Below are 21,853 nucleotides of genomic sequence, written 5' to 3' on the forward strand. Positions count from 1 at the left end.
GGGGCTGGAGGGCAGGGTGGGAAACACACTGAAGACTCAGGGCAGCCAGGTCCTGGATGGCCAGAATCAGTCTTCCTATTAAAAAAGAGAAACTGGCCCGGTGGTGGTGGTGCACGCCTGTAATCCTAGCACTCTGGGAGGCAGAGGCAGGCGGATTTCTGAGTTCGAGACCAGCCTGGTCTACAGAGTGAGTTCCAGGACAGCCAGGGCTATACAGAGAAACCCTGTCTTGAAAAGAGAGAGAGAGAGAGAGAGAGAGAGAGAGAGAGAGAGAGAGAGAGAGAGAGAGAGAGAGAGAAAGAGAGGAGGGAAGGAAGGAAAGAGAAAGAAAGAAAGAAAGAAAGAAAGAAAGAAAGAAAGAAAGAAAGAAAGAAAGAAAGAAAAGAGAGAGAGAGAAAAAGAAAGAAAGAAAGAAAGAAAGAAAGAAAGAAAGAAAGAAAGAAAGAAAGAAAGAAAGAAAGAAAGAAAGAAAGAAAGAAAGAAAGAAAGAAAGAAAACAAACCTGGGACACAAGGATGCACGGCAGGTAGGTCTAAAACAAGTTCAGACCTGGCACCATAGCATAAATCCTTACCTTGCTTTGCACATTAGCTCAGGAGGAAGTTGCGTGCTAATTTGCATTTTGGAGGATCATCCTTGCCTCTGTGCAGGCTGGGCACACACTCTGGGAGCTGGTTGCAGCTATAGTTACTTCTGAGTAGGATTTCAGGAGACGGGTGTTAGAGCAGCAGCCAACACCGGGATATGAAATGTGTGGCGTCCCGTGACAGCACTGCAGTTCCTGCATCTTCCAAAGGCTCCCTGCTGGGGGGCAGCTTCGTTTTCAGCAGATCCGTAATTAAATATTTATCAGCAAAAGGCCATAGTGTCTGCAACTTGCAGGTTATGTAGACAAAAAAAAAAAAAAAAAAAAACAAAACAAAAAAAAAAGAATACTTTAAATTGGGCGGGAAGTTAACAATGAATTTAGGGCACTGAAGAGATGGCCCAGTGGTTAAGAGTTCTGGTTGCTCTTGCAAAGGACCCAGGTTTGGTTTCAGCACAAAAGGGGCAGTTCACTACTTTAACTCCAGTTCTTAGGTATAATATATTATATATATTAAAATTATATATATAAATCTTAATATGTAGATTTAATATAGAAATGGTGAATCCAGACAGATAGTGCGTACTCTTGTTGCACTGTTCTTGCATATTTTATAGATTTTTGTTGGAATAACATTTTTTAATTTACATTTTTATTTTTGTGTGGGTGTGCTTGTACTGTTGGTCCGCGTGCACCTGTAGAGCTCAGAGGGCAGATGGGAACTGAATCTACCACACGGCTGTCAAGGCTGAAGCTGTGCTCTTAGGCTGTGGTAGCATCTTTATCTCTGAGCCATGTCGGCCATCACCAGGGGTTGGTTTTTTTTTGTTTTCTAATATTGTTTTAAAGATTTATTTATTTTATATATGTGAGTACATTGTTGCTATCTTAGACACACTAGAAGAGGGCATCGGATCCCATTACAGATGGTTGGGAGCCACCATGTGGGTTCTGGGATTTGAACTCAGGACCTCTGGAAGAGCAGTCAGTGCTCCTAACCACCAAGCTATCTCTCCAGCCCCTTAATATTCTTAATTTTTAAATTTCCATTGATTTGTTTCTTTTGATCTTTTGAGACAGGGATTCTCTGTAGCCCTGGCTAGCCTGGAACTCAGGCTGGTTTCGAACTCAGACTTCTGTCTCCCAAGTGCTGGGATCAAAGGTGTGTGCCACCACCACCTGGCTGATATTCTTAATTTTTTAACTGCATCTGTTTATTTTGTGCATATGTATGCATATGTGCATGTGTGTTGGCATGGGCAAATGTGGTACATGTGGTACAACTTTCAGGGGTCAGTTATTTTCTATCAGGAAGGTCCTGGGGACTGGACTCAGGTCATCAGGTGTGGCAGCCGCCTTGCTGGCCTGACCGTAGGTTCTGTAAGAGGATGCGATCTCAGTGTTCTGCAGAGGGGCGGGAGCAGTGAGCTGCAGTTGGCTGTTTCACAGTTGGCTGTCTCGTTGTATACACATCGAAGCTGCCTGTCACCCAACTGGACATAAATGCCATCAGAGTCGCTGCTTCTAAGATGTTCCCAGTCTCTGACTCCCTGGTTCTAGCTATTTTTATTGGGGAGAAATAAATACATAACAACATCTAATGTGTGCTTTCTGCTGAAAATCAGGTCTCTGAGCAGGAGATGGATGAGGTGATCGCACGCAGCACTTACCAAGAGGGCAAAGAAGCCACCTCCTCACCTGGCCTAGGTACGGTGACTTACTCGTGTTCACCACTGAGAGAAGCGTCTGGTTAAATCCACTCCCGGGCACTCCCCAGCAGTAACACGGGGGTCTCTGTAATCACTAGGCTAGTGACAGTTGCTGACAGAGTCTTCTCTCTCTCTCTCTCTCTCTCTCTCTCTCTCTCTCTCTCTCTCTCTCTCAGTTCCTTTTGATTTCTGCAGTTATTTCATGTGTCTCATTAAAGGTCTAATCATGCATGCTGCTTATATGACTTTCAGATAATTCGAAAAATAAGTGAACAGCCATTCATGAATCTTTCTGACTCCTTTGCATAGGCAAAGGATATTTGACACCAAAAAGGAGTCATTTAGTAATGCATTTAGTATTATCCATTCAAATGCTGAGATTTCTCTATATGGATTTAGAAGTTTCAGTACAAACCACCTCCAGTTTGCTGCTGGAGGCAGAAAAAATTCTTTTTAAGAAAAGATTTATTTATTATTACATGTAACTTTAGACACCCTAGAAGAGGGTGGCAGATCTCATTACGGATGGTTGTGAGCCACCATGTGGTTGCTGGGATTTGAACTCAGGACCTTCGTAAGAGCAGTCAGTGCGCTTACCCACTGAGCCATCTCTCCAGCGCCCGAGAAAAAAATTCTTGAGTTTTTCTCCTTATGTGGAAATTTTCAGGCAGGAAAGGACTGCAGATCTCTTCAGCTTTTTGTATTAATTCAAAGCATTCTATTGAGTTTTAAAACAGTTTCCTTAGTGTGGAAGCCTACATTGCTCACTTGGTTAGAGACTCCTCTGACATTCAGGTTGATACCCTGGAGGAAAAGGAACTCGGAAATATGAGTTACTGGATGTCAGAGGAAAAGGAACAGGATTTGGGACAGCCGTGAAATCCCTGCTGATTTGCATCCATAATTAATATATTTAAAGCGGACTCGGCCATAATAGGCTCTTTATTCTGCCTGAGCTCTGGGTTCTCTTCATCCCAACATCTCCACTTGATCAGGCAGCAAAGGCTTTTTTTTAAAAAGCCGGAATTCTCATGCCCTAAATCTCTTTTGCCTGTGACATGTAATTTAAAGTCTACAGGCTGAGCCCTTCACCAGTCAGTCAACTCAAAAGTAAGCTGGGCATCCCGCCACTTCCCAGGTTCTTTCCTGAGTTTCTTGGATGGGTTACATTCACCAAATGTGGTGGGGTCACTTAGCAGACGGCAGGTGCAGCGCGCAAGGAGATGCCCCTGCTCTGTGGGCTGCTGCAAGGCGGAGACAGGGAGATGCAAAGATCCGCCCACCATTGAACTGTCCAGTCAGGTAGAACACTCAGCGGGACTGAGGAAGAAGCATCAGAGACAGGGTTGTGCAGCCCGAGCAGGGTCTTGAGGGGATGAGGGAGGAGGGAGGGAGGGAGAGAGGGAGGTGTGATGGAAAAGGGTAGAAGGGTGCCCCAGGTAGACTAGAAACAGGTGTGGCTACCCAGGGAGACTCTGCGCATGCGTAGGAGTGGCTACCCAGAGAGACCTATGCACGCGACTCATTAGCTGCACTCGGGCATAGGACAGTTTTATTGAACATGCCTGGTCTCTCCTATTTTCAGTGAGCGCTATGAGCCTGCTTACCACTTGCGCTTCATCACATTAACAGTTTTATGAATCCCTCCCACACAGGTACCCCCTTGAAGAGCCCCTCTCTTGCCAAAAAGGTGAGTCAAGATGCATTTGGGAACCACACACGGATTTTTCAGGAACCTCTCAGCCAAGCCACAAACCCTAGTCCATATTTCCGATTAGCACGGAAAGGAAAAAGCCCCACCCCCACCCCACTCCCAAGCCTTTCGAACTGCTCACTTGGTAATAAAGGCAGCCTGGGTTCCAGAGAGCCTGAAGCTGTGACCGCTGGCATTTCCTCAGTCCCACTGGCCAGGGATTCAGACTGGACAGCCCCAGTCCGTCCCACCACCAGGCGGTCCATCAGTTGGGCCGTAAACCTTGACTTATTTATTCTCCTTTCCTATCTCTCCTTGCAGTGGTTTTGTTTTTTGTTTTGCAGAGATACTTGATAGTTGTAGGAGCTAGAGATGGCTCAGAGGTTTAGAGGTGGACCATTGTACCAGAGGATTCCCAGGACCCACATGACAGCTCACAACTGTCTGTAACTTCAGTTCTAGGGGATCACACAAGACATACATGCAAGAGCATCACACAGAGTGTCATACATGGAAGCAAAACATAGGTGCACATCAAACAAACAAATAAATACATAAATAAAACTATTGTGGGTTTTTCTGGTCATTGCAAACATGTGCCTCCACCCCATCTGAAAACAGTATCTGGCCCATGTTCTGAAGTGTTGATGTGGCTGTGGCCACCATGCAGTAAGTGGAGATGGGTGGTCACTATTACAGCTGTCCCAGTGATGAGGAATCAGACCATGGTGCCCCTGAGAAACTGGGAGGTCACTAATGTTGCTATACTCCTTGGTGTAGCCCCCTAAACTCCAGCGTGTTCTTTTCCAACAGGACTCACTCCTCTCCGATTCTGAGCTCTCCCAATACTTTGTCCATGACGGCCAGGGCTCCCTGTCTGACTTTGTGGTGGCTGGCTCTGAGGACGAGGACCACCCTGGAAGTGGCTATGACACCTCGGAGGACGGCAGCCTGCTTCTCTGCCCCCCAGGTGAGCAGGAGGGCTCCGGGGGACCCCAGACTTAGCAGTACAATAAGGAATTAATAGTTCCCCCATCCCTGCGGGAGGCCGCTGGGTTCTGTCTTACCCAGAACAGCAAGGAGAGAAAGCTGGAATGTGTGTGCCTAGCTTGAGTACAGGCGGCATCTCCTCTTGGCCATGGTGACCATGATTCATGCAGCAGTGAGTGGCTGGACACGCATTCTAGTACCAGTGGTGCAGGTGGCTTATCCAGACATTTTACAGGCCATTTATAGCTCATCATCTTGAGTTTCCTGGCATCAAATCAGAGTGGGCAACCCAAGACGCTCTCGATTGAGGGAATCCCAGGCAAATTCCAGTTCTCGTCCCTCACTGGGCTCTGAGCTGAATTCTACTTAGGAAACAGTAAGTCTGAGAAGTGCAACCGTGAGGAGCACCGTTAGCCAAAGGTCACTTCTGCTCACGAATCCTCAAGTGTCTCTGCCCGAATGACATCATCTGACGTGAACTGCATGGAGCCGTCGGACTTCGGCTGTCAAGGGGTCCCTTTTCATCTCCAGTGCTTGAGCTTCAGAGGGGCAGACGATGGCAGACTCAGGGGGGGCCACAGTAGGCTGTGCAAGTGGCAAGCCTCTAAGGTGCACTCTAGGATGGACAAAAAGCACACAAAAGACTGGCAGGGTGGTTCGCATACGTGCCATGCCTCAATGATGCCCTTTCTCTTGAGAAGTAGACAGCTTGGGCTGTGTGCCACGCCCTTTTACTAAAGATAGAGAGGGACCTCCGGGGATGAGAACATAGGTGGGAGGGACATGTTACCTGGGTTACCTGGGAGAGAAGAGTCGTACTTATGCATCAACATTTCGGGCGAACCCCTCCCTCCCCCAACAACTTGGGAGACAAAACGAACGTGAACTATAAATTCGCCATCTCTAGAAAGCACGCCACTCAAGTTAACTAACCTGGAGTTGGTTTCCGTTGGCGGTCTAAAGGGTGAGGAGACCGCTCGGTGGGTAAATCACTTGAAGCACAGATGTAAGGGGAGGGTTGAATCCTAGAAGCCACGGAAAGGCAGAAATAAGTAACGGCAGTACAGAGAGAGACGGGAGGCAGACAGAAGAATCCTTGGGTGTTGTCAAGTCAGCTTGCCTGCCGTATGCAATAGCAAAAACCAGGAGACCCTGTCTCAAGCAAGGTCGAAGGCAAAGACAGACCCCCAAGGTTGTGCTCCAACCTCTACCCATGGAATAATCATGGGTCCACCCACCCGCATTTACACTCTTGTGTCCCCCAACACACAAAGATGCGCATGTGTAGGTGTGTATCGATATGTCTATGTGTATAAAAAGAAAGGGGGTGGGGCAAGAAAAAGATGCAATAAACTGGCTGCCCGTGCTGTTTGGAGCACACGAAGCCGTGTTATTTACGTGGATGTCCGGGGGCCAGAGGTCAAGCCCGGCATGTTGAATTCAGAAGTGCTTAAGTACAGTCACAGGACTGGTTCTGTCAAGTGGCTGGGCAAGGCAGGCTTGACCCTTGATGAAGAGGGGACACTTGCAAGTGCAAGCACTGAGATTTATTTCATTGAGGTTATAAAGCCAGGCCAGATCGGAAGCTTGTGTTTTTGTCTGAGTCTTTTCTCTCTACCCCTTGCAGCTCACAAGGAGACAGGCAAAGCCCGGGCCAACAGCCTTGTGACACTTGGAAGCCAGAGGTCCTCAGGGCTCTTACACAAGCAGGTGACAGTCGCCAGGCAAGCCAGTCTTCCCGGAAGCCCACAGGTCCTCAGGAACCCCCTTCTCCGCCAGAGGAGGGTGCGTTGCTATGACAGCAATGATGGCAGTGACAATGAAGACTTTGATGGGGAGGGGGACTGTGTCTCCCTCCCAGGAGTCCTCCCTGGTCCCAGCAGGCCTCTGGTAGATGACGACACTAGGCTTGCCTTGACAACCTCTTCCAAAAGTATTGATGTGAACAAGCAAGAGGAGCGACTCCAGAAACCACTGGTCAGCAAGGCCTGCTCCGTGCCTCTCCTCGGCAGCTCACTGGACTCAGAGCACAGCACTCATGATGGAGCGGCAGGTACCCCTCCCAAGGCAGCCTCCCTGCCAGGCTCTGTCGAAACCCCCAAGAACGGGCCCAGAGGCTCCAGGAGAAAGGAAATGTCAGGGTCAAGAAGTTCCCCGAAGCTGGAATACAGAGTCCCTGCAGACACCCAGAGCCCAAGGAGCCCAGAAAACCGGACCTCCCCGCCACAGAAGAATGAAAATCTATCGCCCAGGCACAAACCCGTGGCCAGGATCAGCCCACACTACCAGAGGGCTGATGCTGAGGAGACCCCGGGTGGAACGGCCAATGGACCGTGCGCTCAGGACTTGAAAGTCCAGGCGTCTCCCACGAAAGATCCTGTCTCCGGCCGAGCTGCAGAGAAGGTAGCCGACTCACTTCTCTGGCTGTTGGGTATGAATATTGTGGGATGGCTACGGAGCGCTTTGTAAGACGCAGGGTAACCTGGGGAAAGCGATGACTGGAGGATTACCTTTCGACAGTCATTTAGTGGGTGCCCGTTCCCACGGTGGCAGGCTGTTTAGTCATGAGATCTCTCAGCCAAAGCTGAGTGTATACTCACTAGCTTTGCAGGGTACAGGGCCAGGGTGGTGATGGGAAGGTGTTAGGGAGTGGCGGGGAAGAGGAATAAAGCCCTGGGCCTGGGGCCACCTCACAGACTAGTTGGCACAAGTTGAATGATAACATGGACAAGTCACTAAGCCTCCCTGAGCCTTGATCCTCTGGGCTCTGAGGCAGGGGATTGCTGTCTGCCTTGATTGGCTGAGGGGCGTGACTGGCAGATGTTAACTGTCCTTCTCTCCAGCTAATGAGATTAGGAGGGATCCTTGATTACTTTCAAGATCCCTACGGGAATCCTGTGGGATTAGAGCCACATGAAACCCTCAGGTACGTCAGCACATGCCTGTGATCCCAGTACTTAGGAGGTGGAGGCAGGAGGATTGATGAGTTTTAGGCTAGCTCAGGCTACATAATGAGACCCTGTCTCAATAAGAGAAAAAAGAAGCTAAAATACTGTCACACCAAATAACAGGGCTGAATCCATTCAAAATTTATAGTACACTGTGCTGAATGCAAGTTAATTGATACTACTAATTGTTTGTATGTTAGTTATTATCGAATTGTTCACTCAATTTTTTTCAGTATATCCCTTCTCTAGCAAAGAAGGAAGAAGAAATTGTTCAGTCTCTGAGCAAAGAATCTGATAGGACTTTTAAGGCCATATTAGTGAAGATAGTTTTTTGTCATTTTAAGTGGGTGTGTAAATACATTCACAAAATTTCTCTGAGGCAGAAGGGTATGCTTTCATGTTTCCTCCCCTCCTCCAAAATGGCGTTCACCTATAAGCAGCTCATGCAATTAGAGGGTGTGTCCTTTCCTTTCAGAAAGTGTCCTGGGGGCAGAACAGGAGGTGTGGCTCAGTGGCACAGAGATATCTCCTCACATCTGCCTGCACACAGCTCTGGGCTCCACCCCCAGCACCCCGGCCCTCCCCTGCACACACACACACACACACACACACACACACACATACACATACACACACCCTGGCCCTCCCCTGCACACACACACACAAACACACAAACACACACACACCTTGGCCCTCTCCACACACACACACACACACACACACACACACACACACATACACCCTATACACCCTGGCCCTCCCCTGCACACACACACACACACACACACACACACACACACACACACCCTGGCCCTCCCCTGCACACACACACACACACACACACACACACACACACCCTGGCCCTCCCCTGCACACACACACACAGGCTCACCAGCAAGGTCTAGACAACCGAGAAGGCCAGATCAGGGTTTTTATTCTTAACTACTCACGTGTATTAACAATAGTTCTTGCCAGATGTGGTGTCCCATTGCACATCTGATCAGACAGGGCTACAACCCAGACCCTTTGTCAGCACAAACACAGACAGACAGGGAGGGTGGAAGGGAGAGGTCTGTATATTTTCTAATTGTATTTAGTGTATGCATTCATCTTCTCTCTCTCTCTCTCCTCTCTCTCTTCTCTCTCTCTCTCTCCTCTCTCTCCACACACACACACATCCCAAGCTGCAAGTCCAGTCAGTAGTCAGAGGCCAACTTGAAGGAGTCAGTTCTCTCCCGTCACCATGCAGCGCCTAAAGATCAAACTGAGGTCACCCGGCTTAGAGACAAGTGCTTTTACCATCCCGGCCTAAGACTTAATAGTTCTGAAATATTTGCAGTAAGAACTTTTGGGTGGCTGGAGAGGTGGCTTTGTCACTATGAGCACTGCGTACTCCTCCAAGGGACCCGGGCTCAGTTCCCAGCCCTGTAACTTACAACGTCTGTAAGTTCAGTCTCAGGGGGCCTGATACCCTGTTCTAGCTTCTGAGGGCATGAGACGCACAGACGTGCATCGAGACCAACACTCAGACACGTAAAAATAAATAAAACCTTTTCAAAATGGAGGAGGGGAGGGCGGCGATGCGAAGTGGCTTTAATCCCCACTCCCGGAGGCAGAGGGGAGCAGAGCTCTTGAGTTCAAGGCCAGCCTTGTCTATAGAGCAAGTCCTGGGACAGCCAGGGCTACACACAGAGAAACCCTGTCTCAATCAATCATCAATCAATCAATCAAGCCAAAATAAATAAATGTTAAATACATTTTTTAAAGTGGGGTTTAAAACTTTTATTTAAAATGTTTTTGTCATAAATCTTTTTGTTCTGAAGTGTGACATTTGTGACAGAGAGGGTAGCGTGTGTAAGGCATCCTCGGGTAGGAGAAGCTGAAAACTGAAGCAGACGTCTTCTCTTTAGTGTTCTCCATTGTTTATAAGCACTTTTTAAAAATTTGTGATGTGGTGGCGGTGGTGGTGGTGGTGTGTGTGTGTGTGTGTGTGTGTGCACGCGTGCGAGATCGAGCAAGTGTGTTCATGCATGTGTGTAACACATCCTAGTATGCACTCGCATGAGCACATGCAGAGGTCAGAGAGGGCATCATGTGTCCTGTGCTATTGTTGTCTGCCTCATTCCTTACTCAACTGGAGCATACTGGTGGAGCCGAGTGAGCGCCCCACCCCCTCGCCCCCAAGCCGGGCTACCCCGCACGAACACCGTACCTTTCCATATAGGGTACCACACCTTGCTACCTGGGGGCTAGGGTTTACGCCCTCGTGTGCACAGCACGCAGTCTTCCTTTCACCTTAAGGTGAAATTCGTCTCTGGAAAATCAGCTATTTTAAAATATCCGACACAGGGGCACTCGCACTCTCCCCTCTGTCCCTCGACCACTCTTCCGAGCTCTTCTGTTTGATTTCCCTTAGCGGGGAAAGCATCGACCTGAGCTGAGCGCTCGCTTCCCTTGGCTGGTGACTGACACTTCGCAGGATGAGTTTTAACAAGAGTTGTGAGAGGCGATTTTCACTCCACCCGCCCTTCTGCCGCCTCCTTTGGGCCACTTTATGACACACAGACTCGGTGGACTAGTTTTAAATAAACACAGCCGGACTCTTGAGTAAGTTTGAAAGCTGTTTTGTGCCAGCATCCCATGGAAGAAAGGAAGATATAGTAGGCTGTGCTCGGCCTGAGGGAAATCTTGCGGTTCCTTCCACACTCTGGTCTCCTTTCTCCCAATTTACCCTCTTCCTCACTCTCAGGCTTAGGAATTGGTTTTACTATCTTGGCCCCCTTTACAAGATGTCAGAAGGCGCCTCCCCCCTTCAGAAACCTTCCCTGCTGTTTTTATAACTCTCCTCACTTAATCATCTTTTCTTTAAAACTTCTGAGATTCAGCAAGTCTTTTTATCCCCCATATGAAAGTTGAAAAACCTGAGGCTTAGGGAGGCGGTGCGGAGCCCAGATCGGCGGCTCCCAGCCCGATTCTCCTCTATGGACAATGGCTGTCGAAGGACGCAGAAACCCTGAAAAGCTATTAACATGGTTTCTGCTTCTCCTTGTGCCAGGAACTTCGGGGAAATCCCACCCCGGGGGACAGCTCTGTCCCCACCAACTGTGGACCAGCCAGTACCCCATGCCACCCAAACACTGGACTCCCCACAGAGAACCCGCAGGGAGCTGCACCAGAGTGCGGGCCACACCCTGGGACTGGTAAGACTCCGTTCTTGTTGGTTTCATTGAGAGAAAGGGAAACAAACATGCGTCCTAAGAAAAGTGTTATGAGAAGATCATTTTGAGGAGGGAAGAAAAACCACTTAGGGAAACCAATGTCGACAAGAAATCACCGTCCTTGAACCGCTATGCTTATACCCTGCCCGCTCCGCCCCACCCCGCCCTGCCCTGCCCGCCCCGAGCTTAGACCCTCGCCTGCTTTCCCCACTAAGTGCATCCGTGTTTGTGCTTCATTTTGTGTCACAGACGAGACATAAGAAATGGGGCTTTTTTCCTCCTCAGAATCTCCTTACTGTGCTTATATGAAATCAAGTGCACAGAGAAGTGGCAGTAAAAACCTCCACAAGGAAAAGTAAAAACTAAATAAGTAATAACGTGGGGAAAATTACCAAAGCATGATAGGAGACAGACTGATGGCACAGAAGCAGAAATCGTGGCTACTTCCAGCTCGAAGTGTTTTTTAAGTCAATCTGAGTTGACTGACTCTGCTGCTTTCTCAGCAAAAGGAGAAAGTTGTCTTAGTGGCTGGTGATTGCTGTAATGGTGTGAGACCCCTGAAGGAAGGGCTGGAGATCTGTGGTAATAGAAAAATGAGATAGCTCCGTTGTCAAGGCAGTCCCATAAGTTGTTATTTCATCTTATTTATTTAGTGTGTATGTGTGTCTGTATAGATGTGTATGTGTACATGTGTGTGTGCATACATGTGTATGTGCATATGTATGGTGTGTGTGCATATGTGTGTATGTGCGTGTTTGTGCGTACATGTGGTGTGTACACATGTGGTATGTGGATGTGTGTCTGCATATATGTGATGTGTGTGTGTGCTCACGTATGCATTTGTGTAGCTATGTGCTTCTACACACATGTCAAAGTCACAGGACAATGTCCCATACTCGGTTCTCTCAGGGGGATTGAACTCAGACCTGAAGGCTGACAGCAGGTGTCTTTACCCACCGAGCCACCTCACCGGCTCAGGGATGTCCTATAGTTTTAAATTTTGGAACTGTAGAATATCCACCACAGGCGTTTTTTGAGGCAGAATCTCATTTTGTAGCCTATGCTGATCTGGACCTTAAGAGCTTCCTGCCTCAGTCAGTCCTAGGTGCTTGAAGTCACCACACCACCACACCCATCTTCTATGTGTACACTGTTGACTACCAAGAGGAAAAACCGCAGATGCCGGAAGCACACCGTAGCACCCTGTTCCTCGGTCCATGATGAGTCCATTACCATGGTTCCTACTCCATCCTTTAAGTTCAGGTCACAAGCATTCGCTACTGAGTAAACATTAAAGGACAATTTTCATTAGAAATTTGAAACTTTACAGTGAAGTGTGTTAACTTAAATGGGGTTCCGTTCAAGTAACATGGGGTTCCATCCATCCTAAAGATGTCATCTTTCAAAATAGCCTTCATTTGAGACCAGAGCTATGGACTGTCCCACGAGAGCTCATTCTTCAGGATGATTCTCTGGGTGTTTTCCTGGGACTTGTGTGGCCCTCAGAATTGAAGAACAGCAAAGGGATTACTTTCTTTTATCACCAGAACCGATCTCCTCCTTATTTGAAACAATAGAAAATCTATGCACTCAAGTCTAATTTTCCTAGTCCTGAGGGTTTTATACCTTAAAGAAGTGTTTATACAGACAAGCTCTTTGGACCAGAGAGGAATTTACTCTTCCGGCCCCAGAGCCAAAGAAAAGACATAGCCTCTGTGTTCCCAGGTACTTCTACCTGTTCCGTCGCGATTCCAACCCACTGCAGGTGTTTGTCTGTCCTCTCTGGACTTCCCACCAGTAATAAGCCTTGGAGAAAGAAGCAACTGAAAAAATGCAAGTTCCATTAAACTGATGATGTTTAATATGTAATAATACACGTGCTACATTTAATATGTAAATAACCTTTAAACATGCTGTGCTTGGTTATCATTGAGTTCTTACATGCAGGGAGCCGGAGCCGGTTGCAGTGATGGAGCTCTGGCGCCCTCTAGGGCTCTGGAGGTATATCTCCAGTGTTTGACCACGTGTTAAATTACCTTTTACAATTTTTCCCCCTACAATTTTTTTACTCCTGCAATATGATTTTTACAATTACCTTTTACTCCTACAGTTTTTAGTGCCTCTGTCTTTTTGTGATGTTTCCATTCTCTCGGGTAAAAGGCCCAGCAGTGACCTTGACTATTGGGCATGGCCTTTCCTCCTCCTAGTTTTATCACAAATGGCTTAACTGCTTTCCAGTGTACAAGAAAGATAGTCTTCAAAAATCTAACGTTTTTTTTTGGGGGGGGGGGAGAGGAACACACTTTTGATAAAGAATTCTTTCTTACCTTAAAAAAAAAGTTTGAAGCTAGGCAGTGGTGGTGCATGCCTTTAATTCCAGCACTTGGGAGGCAGAGGCAGGCAGATTTCTGAGTTCGAGGCCAGCCTGGTCTACAGAGTGAGTTCCAGGACAGCCAGGGATACACAGAGAAACCCTGTCTCAAAAAAACAAAAACAAAAACAAAAAAAACAAAAAAAAAGTTTGCTTTTTAGGCCCCTGAGTTGGCTCGGCAAGTCAGGCCTGAAGACTTGAATTCATTCCCCAGGACCCACATGGTAGGAGAGAGCTGACTCCTACAGAGTGACCTCTGACCTCCATAGATGTGATGGCACCAAATGCCCACACACACACACACACACTCTAAAGATATTAATTTTTAAAAATCCTGCTTCTTAGAAAACGTCTCTAAATGATACCAGGCAGGCAGCACGTGGGCATCATGCTCTGGCCAGGGCCAAGTCCACGCTCTGACAAAGGCTCCAGGACGGTCATGCGAGCCCTCGGCAGCCTGCCTCATGGGCTTGATCGGAGGCCTCTGTGAGGCTTCCGTGTGCACCGTTCCAAGCACTGTCTAGTAAAACAGTATGCATCGTGTGCATGAGCACAGGCGATTTTCCCAAGAACAATCAGGTATGAATGTCTATGCCTAGCAAATAGGCGCTTGGTAAGATATGTGCAGGCATGCACAATTTTCCTGAGATTGTTTTCAAAAGTGAATAAGAATTGATTCATCCTTGGACGCAGGCATATGGCCGCCTGATTATAGCTACGCTGCCAGTGAGGGCTGACCTTGGCAACTATGACTTGTTCTCTTGGTCAGCCACTCTTAAGACCAGGAGTGGGGGCGAAAGCTACGTTGAGAAAAGCCCTGGAGAGGTGTGTGAGGGTAGCCGCTGTTGTCACTATCTCTGTAATGGATTCAGGAGTGTATATTATAAAAATTGGGAAGTGTGTGTGTGTGTGTGTGTGCGCGCGCGCGTGCGCACGCGCGCACGCGCACATTGAGGAGGAAATTTTAAAGTCACCAGAGCCCTCTGAGGAAATCTGTCGTTTTATTCTGTGTGTCCTTTTGTCCCTGCTGTGTGTACGGCAGCCTTTTCCTTTCTCAGTGTGGTACCTCGCATACTTTTTAGCCTCAGATGGGGACAACAGTTTTCAAGCAGCTGCTGTGGCAACAGTGCTCCTGCGTGACGGGTGTGGCCTGGCAGGTCATGCCAAGCCCTGGTGACTCAGCTGCACCTGTGTCGCAGAAGCCTCCCACACCCCGGCATCACGGGTAGTCAAGGCTAATTGGGCCATCCACCCTGGGGATATTCCCATTAGTGGGTCTTTGGTGGGGGTTCCAAATGAAGCATTATTTAAAAGGCAGTGCAAGGGCTGCCTCCAGATAAATTCATCTCCCTCAAATAAAGCCCTCTGTAGGGGCGAGAGACGGTGGAGCACTTTCCTAGGATGCACAGAGCCTTGGGCTGAATCCCCGGTGTCACATACATTGGGTTGTAGTGGCTTACACTTATGATTTCGGCATTTAAGAGATAGAGGCGAGGATTAGGAACTCAAGGTCATCTGGAATGTAGGGAATTCAAGGTTAGCCTGGGCTACTTGAGAACCTACCTCAAATACTAGACAAACAAACAAACCTTTGAAGACACACTTTGCAGGAACTCACATTGCTAAAAAACACTGCAGAAAGTTTTGCCTGTTTGTGAATGTTAATAAGCAAGTCTGATGGTGTTAGATGATCTTTAGCAGCCAGAGACATGGCTCAGTGATTAGATCCCTGAGCCCACAGGATGAAAGGGCAGAACACACTCCTACAAGTTGTCCTCTGACCTACACACACACACACACACAAAAACACACACACACACACACACACACACACGCAGTTACACTCATACCACACACATGCAGTCACATACACACACACACATACACACACACATGCAGTCACACGCAGTTACACTTACACCACACACATGCAGTCACATACACACACACACACACACACACACACACGCAGTTACACTCATACCACACACACACATGCAGTCACATACACACACACACACACACGCAGTTACACTCACTACACATACACACGCGCGCGCGCGCGCAGTTACACTCACACCACACACATGCAGTCACACACACACATGCAGTCACATACACACACACACATACACACACACACACACACTGCACACACAGACTAAGTGGCCTTCAAGTCCCTTCCTCTTGTCACACTGCCACTCTCCCCTGTATTGGTGTCAGCAGAAGCAAGAACGTTTTGCTTGAGAGTTCAGTCGCTGAGCAGAGACTAGCGTCTGGGTCGGCAGGTGTTCCTGGCAGCATCTGGCCTTCCACAGCAGGCCCCGGGGAGTTCCGTGCCATCTCCATGGGCATGTTGATGAACCAGCCTTGTTACTGCCACACGCTCCACATGGAGGCCACAGGGGTCGGGGTTAGCCAATCCTGGCTCTCCCACCTGTGACCTGTGGTGAGCTTGGACGCGTTGCCTGACCACCTGCTGACTCCCTTCCTCACCCTCTCAGTGCGCAGGGCCCACCCGCCTCCCATCACTGGGAGGAACATTAACTGTGTGGAAATCTCCTACCACAGTGCTAAGACTTCATTATTGGCTAATAATTCCTTTGTCATTATTCATAAAGGGACAACAGGAGGGGAACAAAGAGGCAATTAAAGCCAAGCCTAGTGACACAAACCTATAATCCCAACCAGTTGTCCACAGGCCAAGATGGAAGGGTAGCAAGTTCATGGCCTGCAAGCAACTTACTGAAACCCAGTATCAAAGTGTCATGTAAGCTGGGGCCAGTAAGATGGCGCACTGGTCATCGCAAGGTCATCCTCTAGTACATAGTGAGTTCAAGGTTAGCCTGGGACACTCAAGACTCTGTCTTTTTATTTTTTTAACACTTTTTTTTTTAAAGATTTATTTATTATATGTAAGTACACTGTAGCTGTCTTCAGAAGAAGGAGTTAGATCTTGTTACAGGTGGTTGTGAGCCACCATGCGGTTGCTGGGATTTGAACTCAGGACCTCTGGAAGAGCAGTCAGTGCTCTTAACTGCTGAGCCATGTCTCCAGCCCCAAGACTCTGTCTTTAAAATTAATTTATTTTTTCCTAATTAATTTTAGGAAAGCTTTGAGGACATATGCTTAACATTTGGGGTAACACTGCTCAAACCAAGACCTCTCCTGGGTCACATGTCAACGTGATGTTAGCCCAAGAGAGTGCGGTGCATGCTGCTGGGCTTTCTGAGGAGACACCGTAGGACAGAGCAGTCGAGCTCCCTCCACCATTAAGGTTTCCTGGACTAACTGGCTTTCAGATCCCCTGTTTCAACAAGCTACTTCAAGGCTGAGCTAGAGTTCTGTGTCAACGAGGACCCCACCTGACACATCAGCTCTGTCTCCTATGCAAAAAAAAAAAAAAAAAAAAAAAAAATGGCCGCCAAGTGTGCAGGTACAGGCCCATCATGGAGGCCAGTCAGGAGAGTCAAGGGGCACGAGGTCAACCAGGGCTATACAGAGACCATCTCAGACGTTAGAAAAAAAGTAAGCCTCTTGGGTTTGCAGGTTGAACTGTTTCCTGGTAAAGTTGGAGTCACTCATGGTCAGGTAGATGGATGCTGGAACGAGATAAGACAGGAAACCTCTGCCCCGTCTAGGCCAAAGCTAAGGAATACTACCAGCCATGCCTGTCTTCCCAGAACTTGTGCCGGCAGAGGTGCTTGGGTCAAGAAATCCGGGCAGGAGATTTCTGGCGTCTCCTATCTGAAAGCAAACAAAGAGAGACACGGGCAAGTTTAAAATGTTCGTCCAGTTTGTCCGAGTTACTTTAAGGTGATTAAAGCGGACGGGGTAATGGCTGCTAGATGTGAGCGCTCTACAATTGGAGAGGCAGAAGCAGAAGGTCTGGATGTAGGCTGTGGAATGTCTGAGAAACAACAGTGAGATTGTTTATACGTTGACACAACTCTACCGGGTTACTGTTTGCTTACATTTCCCCCTTTACTCTCCCCTACCCTCTACAGGACGGGATGGGTCCCCAGACCATCTCCTTTCCCCCGGGAAGAGCAGGGAAGTTCATCCTGACTCCAGCCAGACTTCTGCAGTCACCGAGCAAGTCTTCCGGCATGAACGCCTCAGCCAGCCTGTGTGTCCCGGGACCTCGGAGCCTGAGTCCCAGGACATATCTAAAATAAGGCCACCGAGACAGAGAAGCGTATCTCCCAGGGAGAGGGCCTCAACTCCTCCTGACTCCAGCAGGGCTTGGGCTGCCCCTGGGGACAGCTCTCCCAGCACCAGGAGAGCAGCTGTCCCCACGAGCACAGGAGCAGCGCCAGCTACAGCCGTTCCTCAACCCTCCCTTGGGGATCAGGAAAGGAGCCGAGGCCTCTCAGGTCCCAGCAAGGCCCCGGAAGCTGCAGGACTCTGCATACCTAAAAGCTTGAAGGACAGGGCTCTGCTTGACGACACAGCTGGAAAGGTATCGCATGCCAGCCCCTCTGTGCCAGTGAAGACCGACAGGACCCTGTCGGAGAGCACAGAGAGCCCTGTGACAGACATTGACAAGTTCATCGGGGAAGCCTCTGAGGCAAGGCTTCCTCAGTCTCCTCTGAAAGCGGACCACAGGGCTCACCAGGACATTTTTGAGAGTCAGCCACCAGGTGGAGCTGGGGGTGACAGTTGCCACCACCCTCAGACAGTCAGGAGTGACCAGCTGTCCTCCCCGAGGAGGACCGGAGGCACAGACTCACCCCCAGCCCTTCAGTGGACCTTCCGGCCTTCCGTGCTGGATTCCATCCATCCCGACAAACATTTGACTGTGAACAAAAACTTTCTGAACAACTACTCGAGAAATTTCAGCAGTTTCCACGAAGACACTGTCTCCCTCTCAGGCCCCGGTGGAGGCTCAGATCCGTCGCCCTCGTCCATGTATGGCGATGCTGAAGACTCCTCTTCGGACCCTGAGTCTCTTGCTGAAGACCCGCGAGCAGCTGCCAGGAACAACTGGTCACCTCCTCCTTCCCAGGAGTCCTCCCACAAGGAAGGGAGCACCGAGTCTGAGGATGAGCAGATAGAAATCTGTGCCACAGGCGGTTGCCCTGAGACCCCAGTGCCTGCCCAAGCTCCTGCCCAGGCTGCATTCAATCCAGGAGCCTCATACACTTCCACCCTGGACCCTTCCGGGCCATTTTCCTTCCTGGATGTAAGCCCTCAGGAGCATGAGACGTGGGCGAGCATAAATGCTTCACCGAGCCACACCCCTGAATGCACAGAGGAAATCATGGCTGTCACCGGCACAAGCTCAGTCATGGGAGACGGCCAGCCTTCCCAAATGACCAGACCTTGTCAAACCCCACCCTTTGTCCTTAGGAACCCAGATATGGCAAATGGTTTGGGACGGGACCTGCTGGATGAGGGAACCCCAAACGAAGGGGCGGCGCCTGCGAGTGTCATGCGCAGTGTGTATGCCCTGGGCGCCGAGGGCCCTAAGAATGGGGAGACAGTTTTGGCAAACCTCCACATCGCCAAGGGCTGCGACCTGGACGGCTTGCTGCAGAAACCAAAAGCCATCTCCAGGAGACCTATCATGACCTGGTTTAAAGACATAAATAAAGACAGCCAGGGCACACATTTGCAGAACAAACCTGAGAAGGAACAGCCCTCTACCCTGGCTATGAGTCCTGGCTCGAAAGCGAACACGGCGAGCACCACCCACAGAAAGGGAGTGGCTGTGCCTAAGAGCCCTCCTCCACGGCAGAAGAGTCAGGAGAACAAAGACCTGCCCCCCAAGAGTCCAGTGGAAGCACTAAGTAACTGTCAGAAAGCCAAGTGCAGCCCTCAGCTTAAGAGGCTGAACAGCAAAAACAAAGGCAGTCCTGAGGGACCTGGGGCCAGTTCTGCTAAGGGCAGCAGGACCGAGCACAGGAAGTCCTTGCCTTCACCCCAGGCATCCCATAAAATGCTTCCTAAGGCAGAGTCACACAGGTTCCACGTAGCTGACCAAGAGGAACCTAAGAACACTGCTGGGGACGCCCCTAAGTCTCTTCAGTGCGATCCAGAGAGCAAGCCACCCCCGGCTGCCTCTGGGTCGCTGAGGACCTCCGCATCCGACACAAGCATTCGGACCTTTACGTGTCCCCTGACCTCCCCCAAGCCCCTCCCTGAGCAAGGTGCGAACAATAGGTTCCACATGGCTGTCTACTGGGAACCTGACACAAGTTGTCCAACCACCTCCTCCAGGTCCCCTAGGTATGGAGCAGAGGGCAAGGTGCCCCATGTTAACTCTGGGTCAGCGAGTCCCTCAGCATCGAGGACCAGCATAGCCTTGGCAGGGAACAGACAGAGCAAGCAGTTGGCGCCCAGCCGGGTAGACGCGGTGATATCAGAAGCAGCCCAGCCCCAGGGCGTCGGTGAGAAAGGAGCAGAAAAAATGGCTAGTGACCCTCTAGAAAGGACGAACCAGCTGAAAATCGTTGAGATTTCTTCTGAAAGAATGCCAAAGAATGTGTGTGGTGACAAGCCACCCGATAGTGACAGAAAGGGAGGACTCTTGACCCAGAGCACCTGTCAGGAGAAGAATTCGGTCAGACTCCGGCAGTCTGCGGAGTCGTCCCCAAAGCATCCACCCTTCCCTCCGTCCCAGGTGGACCGGGAAATGCGCTGGTCCTTCAGTTCAGCCAGACTGGCCGCCGCCTCCTCCCCACAGCTGCCTGCCAAGATGCCAGAGGCCTCCCAGGACAAACCAAGCCAAATGCCAGCCTCTGTAGGGGTGCCCAAGAACGGGGTACCCATAGGCCTGGCCGGAGAAGAGCATCCCTACTTTACCCCAAGGCCAGCCACCAGGACTTACTCCATGCCAGCCCAGTTCTCAAGCCACTTTGGGCGAGAAGGACCTTCCCCACACAGCCCAAGTCACTCTCCTCAGGACCCCCAGGGCTCTGCGGTGAGTGGCAATCTCTCTGAGAAGACAGCCAAAGGCGTGACTCACGGGCAGGGCGTATACAGTGTGAAGCCTCTGCTGGAGACCCCAAAGAACCTGCCCCCGGTGGATATGGGGGACATCGGTGCGGTCCCTGAGCCGAGCTGCCTCATCCCAGACAAAGTCCAAGTCGCCAGGAGACACTACTGCTGCGAGCAGAATTGGCCCCATGAATCTACCTCGTTTTTCTCTGTTAAGCAGCGGATCAAGTCTTTTGAGAACCTGGCCAATTCTGACCGGCCCGCGCCCAAGCCTGCCCCATGCCCGTTCCTGTCCGTGAGCTCCAAGCCCCCCGTTAGCAGACGGTCATCTGGCAGCGTCGCTTCGGGGAGCCCCGGTGATGTCACCGCAAGGTCCCTGAGACGCAGCTTGAGCTCCTGCAGTGAGAACCAGAGCGAGGCCGGCAGCCTTGTCCCGCAGATGACGAAGTCGCCGTCCAGCATGACGCTGACGGTCTCCAGGCAGAACCCACCAGACACGAGGAACAAGGGCCCCAGTCCAGACCCAAAGAAATCACTTGTCCCCGTGGAAACTCCTGCCGCCACGGGGAGCCCGGCCTCACCCATCAAGAGGAACAAGTCCTCCGTGCGCCACGCCCAGCCCTCCCCAGTGTCCCGATCCAAACTCCAGGAGCTGAGAGCCTTGAGCATGCCGGACCTGGACAAGCTGTGTAGTGGCGAGGACTGCTCTGCCAGCCCAGGGGCTGTGCTCTTTAGAACCCAGCTGGAGATCACCCCCAAAAGGTCGCAGGGCTCCCCAGCCACCTCTCCAGCCGGCTCCCCAGCTACAGGCCATGCAGATCTCAACGGATCAGCCTTCCTTTCATGTCCCGTGAACGGTGGCACCAGAGTCTACCCGAAAGGAGGCAGCCCTCCTCCAGCCAGTGAGCCTGCGGTACCCACTGGATCCAGGGAAGGGCACGGTGAATCTTTGCGGGCCATGCCTGCTGGGAAAAGCTGGTCAGTGAAGTAAGTATCTACCCTCACTCCCCTCTTACTCAAACAGGCCTGCCTCCTTTGACAACACTTTTAGGTTTATAAAACAGTTGCAAAGGTAATGAGGGGAGTCCCGAGCTCCCTCTCACTAACTCTGCCTGACTTCCCAATCTTACACAACCCTGGTCCGTGACTGAGAATTGAGGATTTAACCCCGACAACCAACCCTAGGCCCCAAGCCACAAAGTTCAGAGCTTGCCGAATCAATCCCACCAGTGTCCTTTTCGATTCTAGGATCCGATCCAGACGCCACCCTGCGTTTCAGTCAGGATCCAGCCGGGAAGCCACACATGCTTGCCACTGTGTGGCTCAGAGGACAGGAGTAACATAGGGGGACAGTCCGTGCCTCAGGGTGTCTGTGGGGGCTCCCAAAGCAGCTGCA

At 50.2% G+C, this 21,853-nt stretch overlaps 1 protein-coding gene across 4 annotated transcripts in view; it reads left to right on the forward strand.

The window, feature by feature from the left end:
* Pdzd2 (PDZ domain containing 2) overlaps window positions 1-21,853 on the forward strand; it is a 386,071-nt gene that overhangs the window by 352,287 nt on the left and 11,931 nt on the right. For all 4 annotated transcript variants that reach the window (XM_052159550.1, XM_052159551.1, XM_052159552.1 and 1 more), the window contains 6 exons: window positions 2,212-2,293; window positions 3,951-3,985; window positions 4,802-4,958; window positions 6,606-7,381; window positions 10,982-11,126; window positions 17,523-21,444. In XM_052159550.1, the coding sequence (XP_052015510.1) occupies window positions 2,212-2,293; window positions 3,951-3,985; window positions 4,802-4,958; window positions 6,606-7,381; window positions 10,982-11,126; window positions 17,523-21,444 (5,117 nt within the window). The remainder of the gene's footprint in view (window positions 1-2,211; window positions 2,294-3,950; window positions 3,986-4,801; window positions 4,959-6,605; window positions 7,382-10,981; window positions 11,127-17,522; window positions 21,445-21,853) is intronic.

This window comes from Apodemus sylvaticus, chromosome 16 (genome assembly GCF_947179515.1).
Source record: "Apodemus sylvaticus chromosome 16, mApoSyl1.1, whole genome shotgun sequence".
NCBI classification, from domain to species: Eukaryota; Metazoa; Chordata; class Mammalia; order Rodentia; family Muridae; genus Apodemus; species Apodemus sylvaticus.